Here is a 17,300-nt window from a genome sequence, read left to right as displayed (position 1 = left end):
ACTGCTGGCATCTGCCAACTCTGGGGGCAAGAGTCCTACTCCGTTTTGCAGTTGATAATGAGCTCCTGGCATTACTGTGTTTGTGGCAAGTTCCACAGGGTGTGCTCTGTTCTGACTCCACTCTCAAGGTGGTCTCTCCTGAAGGAACAAAGGAAAACAGCCAAAAAGGAAGGATCCCCACCATCTTCCAGGTCCTTGGCTAAGTACTCTGCAGTACATATTGAATTCTTCTCACATTTAAGGAAGAAGGAGTTATTTCTGTTACAGAGGACAACCCCCAGGCTCAAAGGGGTTAAATAACCTGTACACTGTTACACAGCCAACAAGGAAGAGCCAGCCCACACTTGTGTGACTCTGGAACTCATGCCATCCCATTCCTTCATCCTAGCCAGACTCTGGTCCCAGGGAGCCAGCCACATGGAACCTGGACTCAGAGAGCCGTAGAGCTGGAAAGGACCTTGACAAAGCTGAAGGAATCCCTTCTTTGTCAGAAAATGGAAACCGCCAATGCCTGGAAACAATCCCCCCTCCCACCCCTCCCACCCTCGAGACACACACACACACACCCACCCACACACCCACCTGCCTGGCCCTTTGACTAGTGGATTAGGAGACTTTCAACCATGTCAACCAGCAGTTCTGCCACTTGCTAGTTGAGTGACCTTGAACAAGTCACTTCCTATCTCCAGCCCCAGTTTCCTCCTCTATAAAATGGACATAATGCTTCTTACTGCTAAGGTAGTAATGAGGATTAGACACGAGTGTTACTGTCTATAGCAGGTTCAGCTAGTGTCTGGCCTGCAGTCAGCACCCAGGGGTTAGCACTAGTGAGAGGCCCAGATGAGCTCTTCGCTGGCAGGTCTGTAACTGTCCCAAAAGCTGTGTCATGAGCCAGCTTCCAGGTATCCTGTTTAAACTGTTTGGTGGTCCTCCCAGCCTTTTTGGATACCAGGTGGCAAGCAGGAAGTTCCTTATGTTTGCAAGTTACCTGGGAGAGCTTAAGTGTACCAGCAGTGGTGATTTTGTCCCTCCCACCCCCCATTCTCCTGATGTAGCCTGGGGTCAGCACACAGACCTGTACATTTAGGGCACTTACACTCATACTCATGTTCTCGGGCCATACTCCCTCTGTGTGCCTTCTCGGAGGCCCCGCCTCCCCTGATTCCATTACTGCTCTTAACAGTTTTAATGGATTCAGAAAATTTTTAGAGTTTTATAGTAGTCTATGGTAAAATAGTTATGGAAGCATATAAAAGAACACTCTCCCTCCTCTCCTTAAGCCCCTAGTACTGTGTGGAAGTATCCATTGTTAAGTTTCTTCTAGAAATTTCCTATGTATATTCAGAGGTGTATATAATCTTTATTTTAATCAAATGGGATTGTATTATACAAATAGTTCTGTATTTTGCTTTTTAAAAATGTGGTGTGTCATAGACATCTTTATCAGCAGGTGTGGCTTTAGTCTTAAAGACTACATAGTATTCCATTGTCTGGATGGAACACGATGTAGTGAACCAGTCCCTTCTTGGTGGACCTGTCTGAAGGTGTGTGTGTGTGTGTGTGTGTGTGTGTGTGTGTGTGTGTGTGTTTGTCTTTTGTGATTTTTTTTACTGCTACACATGAAGACCCTGGAGCAATTAATCTTTGTGAATTGGTGTGAGTATATTTGTAGGATAAATCCCTAGAACTGGCAGTGCTGGGCCCCAGGCATGTGCATTTTCTTTTACTTTGTTGGCTGTTATTTCATGCATGTCTTCTGCACACCTATTGGGCCTGTGCAGGATTCTCAGGTGGACAAGGCCCCAGGCCTTGCCTGTGTCACCCTCTCGAGAGACACAGGCAAGCAGACATACAAGGAGCATTTGCTTGCCAGTGTCTGTCCCTGGAGGCTTGCGGCCCTTGGGATTGGCCATGGCTGGCCTCCCAGGGGCGAGCAGGTGAAGCCCTCGTGTCGGCCCACCCCTCTGAATGGCCCACTGAGGGGCACTCTGATGGCCAGGCCTGCCGTCTGCCTCTGTAATCCTGCCCTCTGAGCAGCCACTGCTAGCAGTATTCAGTAAAACCACAGTAAGTGAACTGTATTGTTCATTGTCAAAATTGTGGAGTTTAATTGAATTTAATTTTTGATAGAGGCAGTTAAGGAAAGGCAGTTTGCTGGCCCCAGTCCTAATTGCCTTTCTCACCAGATGATTGTAGTGATTTCTGCTATTAAAAACAGTAGAAAAAGAGAGAATCGTTGCACCTAGGCCAGGCCTGGGCTCTCCCGTATGTCTCTCTGGAAATCTGGGGTAGAAGGAAACTTAGCATTTGTCGAGTGCCTCCCACACTCTGGCTCCCAGCAGTCCTCAGGGAACCTGTGTGAATCATCACTGTCTCTCTCTCTAGGTGGGAAACAGGAGCAGAGAAACACGTGTCCAGGTCACACAGTGGACACAAAGGTGGCCCTCAGACTCAGCCAGCCCTCCTTTAGTCGCTTGCTACGTACTCCTGCCTGATTTGGACCATTGTGAGTGGCAAGAACCTGAAGTCCACATGGGACCCTGTGGCAGGCCTTCTTGCTGGGCTTTGTCACTGCACAAAGTAATAAGTGATGGTTTGAGTTGAGGGACCTCCCTGTCATCTGTTCATGCCAGGGTCCCCTAGTTGTAGGGAGGCTGGCATGCTGGTGAGGGCTCTCAGTGACTCAGTCTGCCATCACTGCTCATGGCAGAAGCCCCCCTCCCCTGCAGAGCCAAGAGGCCGCCAGGAATGTCTCCCAAGACAGTGTTCTTCGCTGTATCCCCAGGCTGCTTTGCTGGAGGGGGAGATACCAGGGCAGCACAGCTTAGAAAGAGCTATTAAGTCTGTTCCTTCCTCCTCTGACGAGTTATTTGTTGTCACATCAGCTGCTTCCGGAGGCCCTTGGGAGGGGTGAGCTGGTGATGCTGCCCTGGATTCTGCTCTGGTGGCTTTTTGAGTGGCGGCTGGTTGAGGTCCTGTGACCCATCTGCAAGAACTGGTTTCTTATGCTGTTTATCTTTTCCCCAGAGGGGTCTACGGGTCCACCTCTGTGTGCACAGCCCTGGAGCCTTTTCTCCAGAATCACTCTGAGACACGTTCTCCTGGACAGGGGCCTTTAGCCTCCAGTCTGTCCCCCCAGCCTTCATGGAACTCACAGAGGAGCCCAGTGAGGATTTCTCGGGGCAGTGGGGTAAAGACGGACATCACTGATTACGGTGTCTCCTTGTGTGCGTAACCTTGCCTCCTGGAGGAGACTAGAGCTGGACCGTGAGCAGCAGACATTGGGCTTCTTGTGAGTGGCGGGGTCTTCAGGCCCCTGCAGGCCCCCAGGACTGCTGAACTCAGCATGCTGTAGTCCTATGAGGAAAGGCAGTGACCGAGGACTGGGGGAGCAGCTGGGCACAGAGCCCTCTTTCTGACTGCCCCTCCCACTTCCCACTGGCTGAGTCATTTCCTCTCTGGCTGCTGCAGGTACTCACCCCCAGGCCCGAGAGCAGGGCTTCAGGGGGTGGGGTTCACCCTGAGCAACAAGAAGGAACTCTAGTTGAACGCAGCAGTGCACTCCGTACCCCTGAGGCAGTGAAGCACGGTTGAAGAATGATGTGATGTTATATATTCTTGACAAATTAGAGCTATACATATCCTGCATTTTAAAAAGGAACAAAATCATCACACTGTTTTGGAACAGTGACGATGACAGCACAGGCATGAATCTTTGTCATCAGGGAGTCCTGGCTGTAGCCTAGGGACTACTAATCCGCCTCCTCACCCCCAACATCCATCCTGAGCGCAGAAGCAAATGGCTTCCAGGGACTTCCTAGGGAGATTGCTTATAGCCTTCAGGCTGCCTAGGAAAAGGTTCATGCCTGCTTCAGAAATGGCTGTCACTCAAACTCAAAAGAAAAAGCCCTCAGACAGAGCCCCCTTCCAGGCAGCTAGCGGGAATAGAGAACAGACCGCAGACAGCCTCCTCCAGGCAGGTGAGCAGGGCCAGGATCTCTGGGCTTTGACTTGTCATCAGTAAAAGGGGGGAATCTTTCCCTCATAAAGTTGTGAGAATTGAAGAAAATCTCAGGAACACTAAGAACAGTTCTTGGCAAGCAGTAGACGCCCATTAAATGATAGTTTAAAAGGTATTTGCTTGGAGAGACTTGTCACCAGGAAGGTTACTCAGCATGGAACAGGGAATGCTCACCTTTCATCCAGCATAGCCCTCGAGACCACCACCCACAACATCCTGTCTGATCCTTCAGTCATCCCACTTTAGAGATGAGGAAACTGAGGCCCACAGAGTGGAGGTGACTCTCACAGAGGATTGGTGACTGTTTCAGGGTCACAAAGCAAGTGAATGAGGCAAATTGAAATTTGAAACCGGGCCTACCTGACCCCAAAATCCAACTTGCTTTCCCGTCTGGCATGTGAGTAACTGGTCCATCATCTGAAACACTTGGTTCTGTCAATTCCTCTTGGTTCTCTGGGCTGGCTTTGTCGACGGAGAATAGGCCTGTAGGGAAGTTGGTGGCGCTGGTAGAAGCACCTATGTGTGAATATCGAGGTGCGGTGGGGGTGACTCCCAGAGTGTGTGAGTCAGGGGGGTGTGTAGGACACTGCCCTGTTGGCTGGTGGGAGGATGTGTCATTAACCCTGCCTTGGACTCAGCCCTTTTCTCCAGGGGGGCCCTGAAATGCACCTCCTCCAGGGACAAGCATGACCCCTCTCTCCCTGCTCACCTGCAGTTTTCTGGCTTGACAGCTCCCTGATTCCAGGAGAATAATTGCTTATAAGGAAGTCCAGAGGGTGCTGTCCTCTCTGGTTGGCATGCTAGAACCACAGCGGACATCAGGTGGAGAAAGCAGCTAAGGAAGCAGTGTGGTCATGTAGAAATATGTGGGACTCAAGAGTTGGAAAACCTGTGTTCACATAGGTGAACTCTTTCAACAACTAGCCAGGAGACTAAGCAGGTCTCTCAGTATTTCTGAGCTTCATTTTCTTTTTCTAGAACATATATTCTGGGGGCAGGGGCCAGTCAGTTACAATAGTGTATCTGAAAGTGCTTTGTAAGCTTTTAAAGCCTTGTACAAAGTTAGTTAATGTCAGGTGGGGCTTCCCAGTAGGTTGAGCCCAAAATTCACCATCCAGAAAGGGGCGTAGGAAGTTTTCGAGGAAACTGTTTTCCCTCTCGTGTGGAGGGGTCTGGTCTATAAAGCATGGATCCACAGATCATCTTAGTTGGATCGTGTATTCAGGTTTCACCCTGCTCACCTCAAGTCTCATCATTCATTGCAGGTACAGTCAGCTAAACACAAGGCTGGGCCAGAAGTTCTCTCTTCTGGGGGAAGTAAGAGTGGTAGGAATTTTTCTGACCAACAGAAGAGCCTTCACACTGCAAACCTGGAGTGGCCAGGAGGACTGTCACTGGTGGAAGGGGCAGTCCAGGCTGTCACTCTCGCGCTCCACATCTTACTGTGGGAAAGCAGATCTTTTAGCTGAATTCAGCAAAAAGGGGGCTGGTCTGTCCTTCTGCCTGTGAGGGGGTGGGCCCAACTGTAGGCATGCTGTGAATGGGCTTCATTCCTCAGCACTGTCTAAGCACAGCCTCTGGCCATCAGCCAGCCTAGAAAGCCTTGCCTCAGGCACTCAGACATTTCTGACACGAGACTTTTCCTGGACAGACTCTTCCCAGCACTACTACAGCCCAGTTGCCTACCACTATGTCGTCCCCCGACCCACCATCTCTCTGATCCTGGATTCTGTCTCCTACCATGAGCTGGTAGGCCATCCATGCTTTCTTCTGGGTCCCACTCCAACCCCTGACTTCTAGTTGGGTAATCTCAAGCTCTGTCCTCTGCCCCATATGGGCTTTAGTGCCTTCTGGGTATACAAACAGTTCTGCACCCTTCGTTTTCTCATTCAGCAGTTTTCCAGGTACTGGGCGAGGTGCAGAGAAGCAGAGATGAATTGGGGTTGCTCCCAAAGGGTTGCACACAACCTGGGGTAGGGGCAATCAGGAAGGTAATCCAGTGGTACAGCACAGCAGGAGGGGACAGGTAGGCTCAGGTGCCCTGGGAGCTGGAGGAGTTGAGGACTTGGTGCAAAAGGTGACAAGTGAGGACTAAGGGAGAAAGACAAACCAGACAGAAAGAATAGGGCAGGCAAGCCTGTTCATTGCACACTCAAGGAATTGTGTCATTTGGTGCAACTGGATGTAGGAAGCATATAAGGGCAGTGACGCTGGACAGGTAGCCTGGGTCTAGCCAGGCTCACTGAGGAATTTGTTTCTTCCTGAAGACCACGGGAATATTGGAAGACCCCCACAGCAGAGACAGACAGATACTGCAGCCCCAGGTCCCCAAGCAGGGGACCAAGTGCAGCCTGCTGGAATCTGTTTGTCCAGCCCCAGTTACATAGGCAGCTGAGGTGGGGCCTTCTAATGGAGTCATCCCTGCATCTTTCCTGATCAGCATCCTGGAGAGCAGTGCCCCATCCTGGTGCCAAGAGAAACCCTTTGAAGATGAGCTGCAGAAAGACGCCACCAGGTGGCAGACCTGGAGATTGCACAAAGGCATTTCCCCCACCCCCATCCCCATTCCTTTAGCACAGTGTTTGGGGTGGGGAAGAAAGGGGGTCAGGACAGAACTTCTGTTCATGCCGGGCTGGCTCTGCCCAACAAGTATGAGATTCCAAGTTCTGCCACTGTGGGCTGTGTACCCACCAGAAATCCCTTTGAACCTGTGAATCTGGACAGCATATTCCTCCAGGGTCTGGGGAGCTTTTTCAGCAGGTTGCACTTTCTCCTTTGTCTCCAGGCACCTGAAATGAAAGTAAATTACATCATGACCCTTCACCCCCATACACTAGCATCTGTTGCCTAAAAAACAAAGACCATCTCCTACATCCTGTGCTATTCCACAATACAATTTTCAAATTCAGGAAATTTAACATTGACACAATACTGTTATCTAATACACAGTTCATATTCAAATTTCTCCAGTTGCCTCATCATATTCTTTTTTTAAATTTTTAAAAATTTGAGAGAGAGAGAGAGAGAGAGAGAAACATCAATTTGTTGTTCTACTTATTTATGCATTCATTGGTTGATTCTTATATGTGTCCTGATCCGGGATCAAACCCACAAACTTGGGCTACTGAGTCATATTATTTATAATTCCCTCCGCCCCACTCCCACCCCAGGATGACCCATCACATTGACTTGTCATATGTCTTTAGTCTCCTTTAATCTCAAATAGTTCTTCCGCCTTTTAAAAACCTACCCACCATTGATGTTTTTGAAGCGTATAGGCCTGTTTTGTTGAATGTCCTTCAATTTGGGTTTGACTCATGATCAGATGTGGTTTATGCATTTTTGGTTAAAAAAAGTAACATAAATGATGTATCTTTCTAAGTGCATCATATTAGGAGTAACATGATGTCAGTTCTGCTATTGGTGGTATTAACTTTGACCATTTGGTTAAGGTTGCAGCTTGCTTTTTTATTAATTTATTTACACACAGTGACTTTCACAGATCTTTTAATTGTACCATTCAGTAATTTTGACAAGTGCAGAAAATGACAAAAGTTATGTCCTTAGATAGTATAAGTTTTATGGCCCAGTATATGTGCTCTGTCCCACTCCCCCAGTCCCGTTCCAGGAGATCTTGGACTAGAGCAGGGGTGGGCAAACTTTTTGACTTGAGGGCCACAATGGGTTCTTAAACTGGACCGGAGGGCCGGAACAAAAGCATGGATGGAGTGTTTGTGTGAACTAATATAAATTCAAAGTAAAGGAGCGGAGGGGAGAGCAAGAGAACCGGATAGAACAGCCGGATCCGGCCCGCGGGCCGTAGTTTGCCCACGGCTGGTCTAGAGGCACTAGGTCTTAATTCCATCACTGGATCATAATGAAGGACCCATTTGAGATGGCCTCATCCTCCTGGGGTCCCTTACTGTGCCCAAGTTGATAATTGCCAGCTGGTACTCCAGCCTTTGCTTTCCCCATAGACCAATGAACAAAACAAGACGATGAGGTGAGGTATGCCTCTGCCCAAAAGAGTAGGTGTTCCCCTTGGCCCACAAGGCAACTGTATTCTGCCCTCTGCTACAGAATGCACTGGCCCTGCCCACAGCGCTCTACTCCTCCACAGTGCACCTAATGCCCAGGCCTCTCCTTTCCCCCACACTGAGTTGAGGATGTCACTCAGGCTGGCCATCAGACCCCCGGCCTGTAGTCTCAGGCTAGCAGACAGCAGGTTTAAGGTCTCTTCAGCCTTTAATCTGGTTACCTTCCGTCTGCTCCCCACCTTCCTAACTCAGTACTTAACTATCCCCTTCTCTTTGGGCAGGAGAAATTTAAAGCTACTGTGTGTTTGTGTGTGTGTGTGTGTGTTTTAATTTCTTTTTTTATTATTAATTTCTTTATTGATTAAGGTATCACATATTTGTCCTCATCCCCCCATTCCCATCCCAAACCCCTCCCCACGCATGCCCCCACCCCCCTGTTGTCCGTGACCACTGATTAGGCTTATATGCATGCATACAAGTCCTTTGGTTGATCTCTCCCCCTTACCACCACCCTCCCCTACCTTCCCTCTAAAGCTACTGTGTTTTAAGCGAACAGCACAATTCAAATGCTTACAATGTGCCAGTAGGTACTCTGCTGAGCCTGTTGTGTGGACTATCTCACTCCATCCTTAGACCAACCTTGGAAGGTAGATATTGCACACCATTTTGCAGATACAGAACAAATAATTTTTCCAAGATCTCATCACTACTAAGTAATGGTGCTAGGCTTTGAACCCAGGTTTTGGCTCATCCAACCCTTGCTCTGACTCAGAGGTTCCCAACCAGTTGGCTTATGGAGGTCAAGATAGTGATCCCTTCAGCCTGAGCTATAGGAGGGGCCACCCACAGGACAGCTGGAACCCCCAGTCCTTTCACCCCCATGTGCTATACGAGTTTCTCTTGGTTTGACAGGTAGAAGACCAACACACGTTGCTCTAACCACTTTGCTCTGCTGCCCTGGTGTCCTGTGAGCAGAGACTCTCTCTGGCCTCCTCCTGGGAGCTGCTGTGGGTTTAGACACGCAGCCGCTTTACCTGTGGCAAATAGGATTGAGGCTAGGGATGGGTGGGAGTTCTGTGTGCATTTCCAGGTGCCAGGTGGGCTGGACAGAAGTATGGGGCCCTGCTTCAGCAGGCACTGCCCCAGGTACAGTCCAAAGGACAGAAGTCTGTACAGCTCAGGAGCTTTTTGTTTGTTTGTTTTATTTTGACGGACCCAGGAGACATGGGAGTAGGGATAGGGGCTGCTGACAGGAACGGCTTGAACATTGACGGCTTTGGCTCAGCCTGATCCTGCAGTGTAGGCACAGTCCTTTGGCTCCTAGCAGGAGCACAAAAAGAGGCTGCTGACAAATTGTGGATACCAGCTGCTGTTGTCACACATGCACACACAGCAAATGCCGCACTGGGCCGAGGTCACAGGGACTGCCCTTGCACTCCGCCTTTACCGTTTGGTTTGCAAGGTCACACATCTCTCCAGGAACCCAGAGCAAGAAGCCTAGGATGAGGTTGAGTGCAGAACTTTCTGCACATGGGAGCAGCTTTGGGGTGACATGACCTTAGCCCCAAACTGACAAGGTAGGGTAGGCCTCCCCTCTTTTGGGCATGCCATGATGGCTGTCACAGAGTTTATTCTAAGGCCCACAATTTGCTCCCTAGGCTGGGCCAAGCAAACAATACCCCCCTGCCTCCCCCCTCCCCCAGCTCCCACTATTCAGACTGAGGAGCACAACCTGCAGGAGGCAGGGCTGCTACGCTGGGTTCTCTTTCAGTGCCTCCTTCCCAGCCTCCACCCCTCAGCCCCATTGCTGCCTCCCTGAGCTTCCTGTTGAGTCCAGGTTCTAAGGGAACCAGCCATCATATGGGAGGATACCACACGAATAGTTGACAGATTTAAAGCTCCAGAGACTTCCAAGCCCAGATTGCTAAGTTCCTGGGGAGCTGAGCAGTGCACCCAGGAAGCACCAGCAAATGGATACCCCTTAGCCAGGCTGGGCCAGGGCTCTTCACCCCACCTGAGGACCAGTGTCTCTGGAGGAGCCTGGCCCCAAGTCCTTCTGAGACCAGAGTAGCCAGAGCTTCCACATTGCAGATCTTGCTGTGAAGCCATAATACCCCCAGGAAGCATTGGTACCATTTGCAGGTGTGCCTCTGAAGGGGGACACATCAGGAGGATTTGAAAGTGGGGCACATCCTCCCTGTGCATCAGTGGAGGGGGGAGGCACGAGGGTCTGTCCTCAGTCTTTGCTCACCTCATTAGTGAGCCTGCAGCAGCTTCTGCTTTTCCAGGCGCCCCTCCTCACGCTGCTTCCTTTGCATCCGCCAGCTCTGTGTGGCAAGAAGGGATGCTCAGGAAGGGAAGCAGCCTTGCTACCCCTCCCCTGCCAGCAGCATCTTTTTCCTCTCCCTGCCCGTCTGCTCCCAACCTTCTGTCTGCCTACATTTTGGAGCAGTTCCCATGCCATTTGCTTGAGTTGAATCTTGAGTGGGGTGGGTGGGGTCAGGCTGAGCCCACTCATTGTCTGTGCTGCAGCTGCTCGCAGCAAACTGTTGTCTAGTCTAGACCATGCCTGTGCGTAGGCGCCTCAGCAGCGTCTATACAGATATGATGAGGCCTCTGAGGTGCTCTCCAGGGAACCAGGGAAAGTGGGGAGGCTTAGTGCTCCGTTAGAAAGGGGACAGGGCCACAATGGCGTGAAACCAGCTTATCTACCAGGACAGCTCAGGGCTGCTGACCTGTGAGAACCACCCACACCTGGAGGGAAGACATCCAGCCATCGTGGGGTATCTGCGGGGCCAGGCACTTGGGATCCAAGGGTGTGTTTTTTTCTTATGAAATTTTTTGTCTAGTGGTGGGGGTAAGACATTAAGCATATAAACACACAAATAAATATATAACCATAAAATATGGAAAGTGCTACAAGTGAAAATTACAGGATGCCAAGTGAGACTAGCTGGGACCCACTGGTGGTGGGGCTGTCCAGGAAGGCTTCTCTACGGAAGTGATACTTAAATTGAGAAGGATGCATAGAAGTTAGCCAGGCAAAGGACAGGATCACTGTTCTAGACACATGTGCCCAGCTATGAAGTCTAGAAGCTGTTTTATTTTTCCCTGCTTTTGTGTGAATGATTTTGGATTTGTTTCCAGCATGAGCTTTGGGAGAAGTCAAGGCTGAGCCTAGCCTGGTGGCTTCTCCATCTGTGGACTGTCAGGGCCTGCTGCGTTACATGGTCCCAGCTTCTCTCATAATGAAACCCTGGGGCTGCTCCTCAGTGACACAGCTCTGAAACAAACGGGCTTGATGGGAAGCCAACCTGAGAGGAGCGGGAAGTACATTAGGCCATCTCTCCTACTTCAGCTCACTGCTGGAGTCGGTCTCCTGGGATTTAGAAGAAGGACCAGAATGACAGCATGTAAAGAGTTAAAGTAACCTGACTAGTGGATCCACACCTGTTCTCAGATTAGAGACTGTCTTCTAGGAATAACAGCAAAAACAAGCTAAAGGAAAAGAGAACTGTTTAATTACATAGACATTTAACCTTTTTTTTTTTTCATTTTAAAAAGTTAAAAGATTAAGAAAAACAACATCCTGTGCCAGTTATATTCTTTTTAAAAATTCTTTATTGTTTAAAGTATTTATTACATATGTCTCCTTCCCCCCCCCCATTGACCTCTCCCCTGTTGTTCCCAGTTATAGTCTTAATGTATAGTTTCTAAAAACTAGTGTAACTAATACACAGCAATAAAAAAAATAGAAAAATATGAACTGGAAATTCATAAAAAATAATACACGCAACCAGTAAGCATGTGAAATAAGTTCAACCTCATGAATAACTAAGGAATTATTAATTTAAACAATGATATACTTTTTATTGCCCATCAAATTGGCAGTCTTTAAAATAAGGACATAGTCCTGGGGCAGTTCCTGGGCCTTACTCACCCACACCGCTGATGGGATATAAATTGGCTCAGCCTCCCTGAGAGCAGCCTGGCAGTGTATGTGAAACACCTTTAAAACATGCTCCCCTTTTGACCCTGCAATTCCACTTCTTAGAGTTTATCTTGAGGGGGAGAGACAAGTATTCCAAGATGTAGGTGTATGGCTGTTAACAAAAATATTTAAAAATGGAAAGAGTAGATGTCCATGAATAGGGGTGTGGTCCAGTAAATCTTGATATATTCTTACCAAGGAGACTGTGCAGCTATTTCAAGTGATGCTACAGAAGAATATTGTCATGCGGGGATGTTAATATGGTGTTTTATTTTAGTTTGTTTACAGCTTTAATGAGTTTACATACCATAAAATACACCGTTGCAATGTATTTTAGGTAGGAGAAATGAAGCTTACAAATGGTATGGCAGAGTGGTCCAAACTTTTGTAATGAACACTGTAAGCACACACCTATACAAACATACCCAGGAAAGTCTGCTTGAATGTTAACAGCGATTACATCTGGGTGGTGAGGTCATGGGTATCTTACTTATTTTTGCATATCTGTATTTTCTAGTGTTCTGCAGGGAATGCCAATTACTTTTGTATGAAGAAAAAATTACAGAAGTTTAGGGCTGAGTGTTAAACCTCTAAAGTTTTCACTCCTGACATGGCCATCAGGTCCCCTAGATGTGGTCCTGGCCCCTCCTCTGGTCACCTCTCTTCACTCCCTGCTGCACAGTGTGTACTCCAGTGACACAAACTGCTTGGAGTTGGCTGCTTATGTGCCATTTCTTACCTTCGTACGTTTGCTCACCCAGGTTCCTCTGCCTGGCCCATTCCAGTACCACCTCCTCAGAGAAGTTTCCCCTGAGCCCCCTCACCTACCCCGGGCCAGAGCGTCTCCTTGGGATTGGGCAGCCAGCCTTCCCTGGGCATCCCTGTGGCCCTCTGCCCGCTCTGTGGAACATATTTGTGTGCATCTGTTTCCTCGCCTCACCTCCAGAACGTTGCCTTCCCAAGATGTTAACTATAGAGAGCTAGAAGGAGTGACTCCTTTTTTAAAATCCATTCTAGCCGGGCCAGTGAGGCTCAATGAGCGTCAACCTATGAACCAGGAGGTCATGGTTTGATTCCCAGTCAGGGCACATGCCCAGGTTGCGGGATCAATCCCCAGTGTGGGGCATGCAGGAGGCAGCTGATCAATGAGGTTCTCTCTCATAATTGATTCTATTTCTCCCTCTCCCTTGCTTTCTGAAATCAAAAAAAATACATATTTTAGAAACAAATTAAAAATCCATGTATAGAGGTGTACATCTTCTAGCATCTGGCTCCTGTGTCAACCTTTTGTTTTAACCCTGGAGGAGATAGGGATTACCAGGCAAATCATAGTGATCGTGACCTCCATTGGTGTTCTTTATCTGGCTCCTGAATGTACAGTATTTTTCTTAAAAGAAAGGAAGGTTAACCCTCTCCCGCCCCCGCCCCCGCCCCCATTGACAACTTTGGGATGTTCTTCCATCTGAGAGGACTTAAGGGTCAAGGGGAGTTGGAGAGAGGAGATTCTCAGTAGTAACCTGTATACTTTCTGGGCATAAGAACCCCTGGGCCTCATGTTCACCATTTCCCGGGGCCCACACCCCACCACACCGCAGAGGTCATAACATTGGGGGTGGAGTGGGACCCAGGAATCAGTACCTCAGGCCACTGGCTATAAGAAATTGGGGGGAAGGCCTTACTTTGGGAATAGTAAATTCCCAGCCAGCTCTCCTCTCTGTGGTGATCTCTTGGGGAACCCAATTTGCATCTGCACAAAGCCCGGTGTTCTCTTCTCTGCATTTTACCAGCCCCTTTGAGGCAAGCTGGCTGCCCACCTCTGTAACCAGTATACTCCCTCAAGCCCCTAATTAATCCCAAGTAAAGGAGCCCTGGTTCTTTGTCACCGGGAACCTTCAGTTCTCCTCTGGGAGGGGGAGGAGGTGGCAGCAGCAGCAGCAGCAGCAGCAGCTGTGTGACGCATCCCCAAGTCAGAGACTTGGAGGCTGGGTTAGCGTAAGGAAACGCGCTGGCTTCTCAGTGAGAGGGGCTCTTTCTGTCTTGTCTAGAGCTGAGGATGAAGCGGAGAGCATCAGACAGAGGGGCTGGGGAAACGTCGGCCAGGGCGAAGGCTCTAGGAAGTGGGATTTCTGGAAATAATGCGAAGAGAGCTGGACCGTTCATCCTGGGTAAGCCTCTCCTCTCTGGGTGAGCGGGTGCTGGGGCAGGGGCAGGGCACACTGGCATGCGCAGTCTGATCCGGGATGTACAGAGTGAAGTGACACACCCACCACAGTGTGGGATCCTGACCAACCCTTGGTCTGGCCCAGCCTCACCTCCTTAACTAGAGTCTGTTTATGCCAGTAGAAGATCCGGAGCTTGAGGTCACCCTGTACCAAGAGTTGTCACCTTTGTTGTAGAGGCACCAGCCTTAGATGAGTCTTAGCTGAGAGCTAGACTATATGTTCCCCTACGATGTCACCCACGGGAAACACACAAGCTGCATTGAATCCCAAGCGCCATCCAAGTCACTTTGTGGACCACTCTTGGAGAGTGCGATTAATTTCACAAAGTGTTCAATATAGTCCCTAAAACTTACTGTAAAGTTGGCACAGAAATCCTTTAGAATTGGGTATTCCCAGTGGTCCAGAGGAGCAGCTGAGCCTTTTGCATGATGTTAGAGGTCCAGCAAGTCCCAGTTGTTTATGCTCAGGGTTGCAGGTGGGGTGGGCTCTGGGGACCCTGACTCCCTAGCAGCCAGAGGCTGGGTGTGAGTTTTGCTAGGGGAACAGCATCTGGACTTATGGATACAGGAGAGTTCCAGCTGCAGTCATTCAGTGAGTCAGTGGTGCTCACTCTGGGCCAGACCTGTGCTGTTTGCAGGGGTGCAGCAGTGAATGTGACAGACCAGTCCCTGCCCTCACAGAACTTAGCACTCTAGTTGCAAAAAGAAACAGTAAACAACACACAAGATCATCACTGGGAGGCCCAGTTGGTGCCTTTAAGGAAGTAAACAAGGTGATGCGAGAGTAAGAAGGGCTGGGAGATAGTATAGATCAGGAAGATTCTGTATGAGGAGATGACATTGAGCTGACACCTGAGGATAAGAAGGAGCCAACCATGTGAAAAGCAGGGGTAAAGCATTCTAGACAGAAGGAATAGCAAATGCAAAAGCCCAGAGGCAGGAAAGGGCTTACTGTCTTAGGAATTAAGAAGCCAGTGTAGCTAGAGTGTGGTGAGTGGAGTGGGAAATACAACCAGTTAGAAAGATGGGTAGGAACCAAATCATGCAAGACCTTGGATGTCCAAAAAGGAGTTTTGATTGCATAGTAAAAGCTGTGGAGCACTGTGACAAGTTGTTAGCAGTGCAGTGACATGGTGACATCATCTGCTTTATGCCCTGAAAGCTCAGGCAGGGTGCTCTCACAGGACAACAAGCGGTATACTCTCTAGAAATACGAAGTTCCCCAAAGCTGGTCCTTGGACCCGGGCCAGGTGGCTCTGTCAGGCTACCGTGGGAACCTGTCAGAACTGTGGTTTCCTGGATTCTCACCCTGGAGTTGTTGATTCAGAGGGGCATGTTGCAGCCAGGAGCTCTTTTTGACACATGCTCCTCAGAGAGTCCAGCCTGCACCCACTGTTGCAAACCCCTCTTTTTTAGAATGGGACTATAAAAGCCAAGTGTACCTCAGGCAGATGCATACATACCCTCCATTTTTGGAGGGAAGACCATGAAAACTCCCCCAGGAGAGCTGTTGTGGGGTGAGTTCAGTGGTGCCCACTGAGGAGAACTAGCCAAAGACCCCGTGGTGATGGTGCCACTATAGATAGCCTTTTGAGCAGTAAGCCAGCTGCTCTCTGTGCCGCAGGTCCCCGTCTGGGCAACTCACCGGTGCCAAGCATTGTGCAGTGTCTGGCGAGGAAAGATGGCACAGATGACTTCTATCAGCTGAAGGTAAGTGAGGCACTGGCAGCCAGGGTACCGGAGACTCGGGCCATCCTGCCAGCTCCCTTTTCTCTCCCTTCGCACCTGCACCACTTGTGAGCAAGAGTGGCACCATTTCTTCCTGAGAAGCAATCAAGTTCACAGCCTCTCTCTGAACAACTCTTGATTAAACGAGCTTTATCTGTGCATAAATTACGTTGCCATCACATTAAGAAAAACTGTTGCACTTTGTAGGTGTGTGTGTGAGTTTGTGTGTGCAAGTATTGCATGGGAGAACGTGACTCCCTGCTTTTCCTGTTCTGGTCACTCTGCTCTGTAAAGTAAGGTTTTTTGGGTTGTTTTTCTTTTTTGTGTTTGTGTGCCTTCCTAAAGATCCTTACCCTTGAGGAGAGGGGGGACCAAGGAATAGAAAGCCAAGAGGAGAGGCAAGGCAAGATGCTGTTACACACCGAGTACTCTCTGCTCTCCCTCCTCCACACACAGGATGGCGTGGTTCACCACCACGGGCTCTTCCAGGTGAGTGGCTTCCTGTCCCCTCCTTTCCCTGACCCCTCTACCCTGGGCTGGCACTTGCTAGGGCCACACCTGTACTTGGAGCAGCTCACCCTTGTGACACCTGCGTGCTGGATACTCATGACTTTCTGGGCCGGGCGGACTAGAGCAGCAGTTGCCAACATTTCAGACCTCACGGGCCACCAGTGGTCTGCGGCCACCAGTGGTCTGCAGACCACCAGTTGGCGACCGCTGGGCTAGAGGTCAGACTGGGTCAGCCCCACAGTCCTGCTGTGATGATCACAGCCTAGCAGGAAGGCACACAGTTCGCATCTTCAGCCTTTCTTTGAAAAGCTGATTTTCTGAGAAAAGAAGAAAGCAGGAAGTCATTTAAAGACACAGGCTCTTTCTACTGTTTTGTCAGGATTTGGCCTGGCCAGGGTAGAAGGGAGGGCTGTGAGGAAGAATGGGCACTTTGAGCCACCTCAGTTGTTTTGGTGCCATCAGTCCTGTCTGCCCAGGCATTCCAGTTTGTTCAACAAGTGTCCCCGAGCCCGTGCTCCGATGTCCCAGGTCCCTCAGGAAAGGTGCTAATTAGCAATGTGTACCCTGAAAAGAGCCCTCAGGGTGGAACTGAAATTGTGTCTTCAGAAGTAGAGAAGCGGCTCAGATGCCCAGGAGGCCGCCTACTCAGGACTCAGCAGGGCCTCTGCAGTGCCCTTAGCCAGACACACTGGCCAGGGCCCCTTCTTGCTCCGATGGACCTGGTACAGGAGGGCAGCATGGTGGCAAGGGGTGGTGCACACAAGTTTTGGAGCCAGCAATCCTGGGGTCGGG

The 17,300-nt window shown here is 49.6% G+C and overlaps 1 protein-coding gene across 1 annotated transcript in view; it reads left to right on the top strand.

Moving 5' to 3' along the window:
* Nucleotides 1–17,300, top strand: part of STK40 (serine/threonine kinase 40) — a 38,993-nt gene that overhangs the window by 6,153 nt on the left and 15,540 nt on the right. Inside the window, exons 2-4 of the mRNA XM_080654619.1 lie at nucleotides 14,095–14,214; nucleotides 15,895–15,980; nucleotides 16,344–16,487. Coding sequence (XP_080510745.1) covers nucleotides 14,103–14,214; nucleotides 15,895–15,980; nucleotides 16,344–16,487 — 342 coding nt within the window. The 5' untranslated portion in view covers nucleotides 14,095–14,102. The remainder of the gene's footprint in view (nucleotides 1–14,094; nucleotides 14,215–15,894; nucleotides 15,981–16,343; nucleotides 16,488–17,300) is intronic.

This window comes from Plecotus auritus, assembly GCF_963455305.1.
Source record: "Plecotus auritus genome assembly, chromosome: 2".
Taxonomy (NCBI): domain Eukaryota; kingdom Metazoa; phylum Chordata; class Mammalia; order Chiroptera; family Vespertilionidae; genus Plecotus; species Plecotus auritus.
The sequence above is the reverse complement of the archived record's forward strand: the minus strand, read 5'-3'. Positions and strand labels throughout refer to the sequence as shown.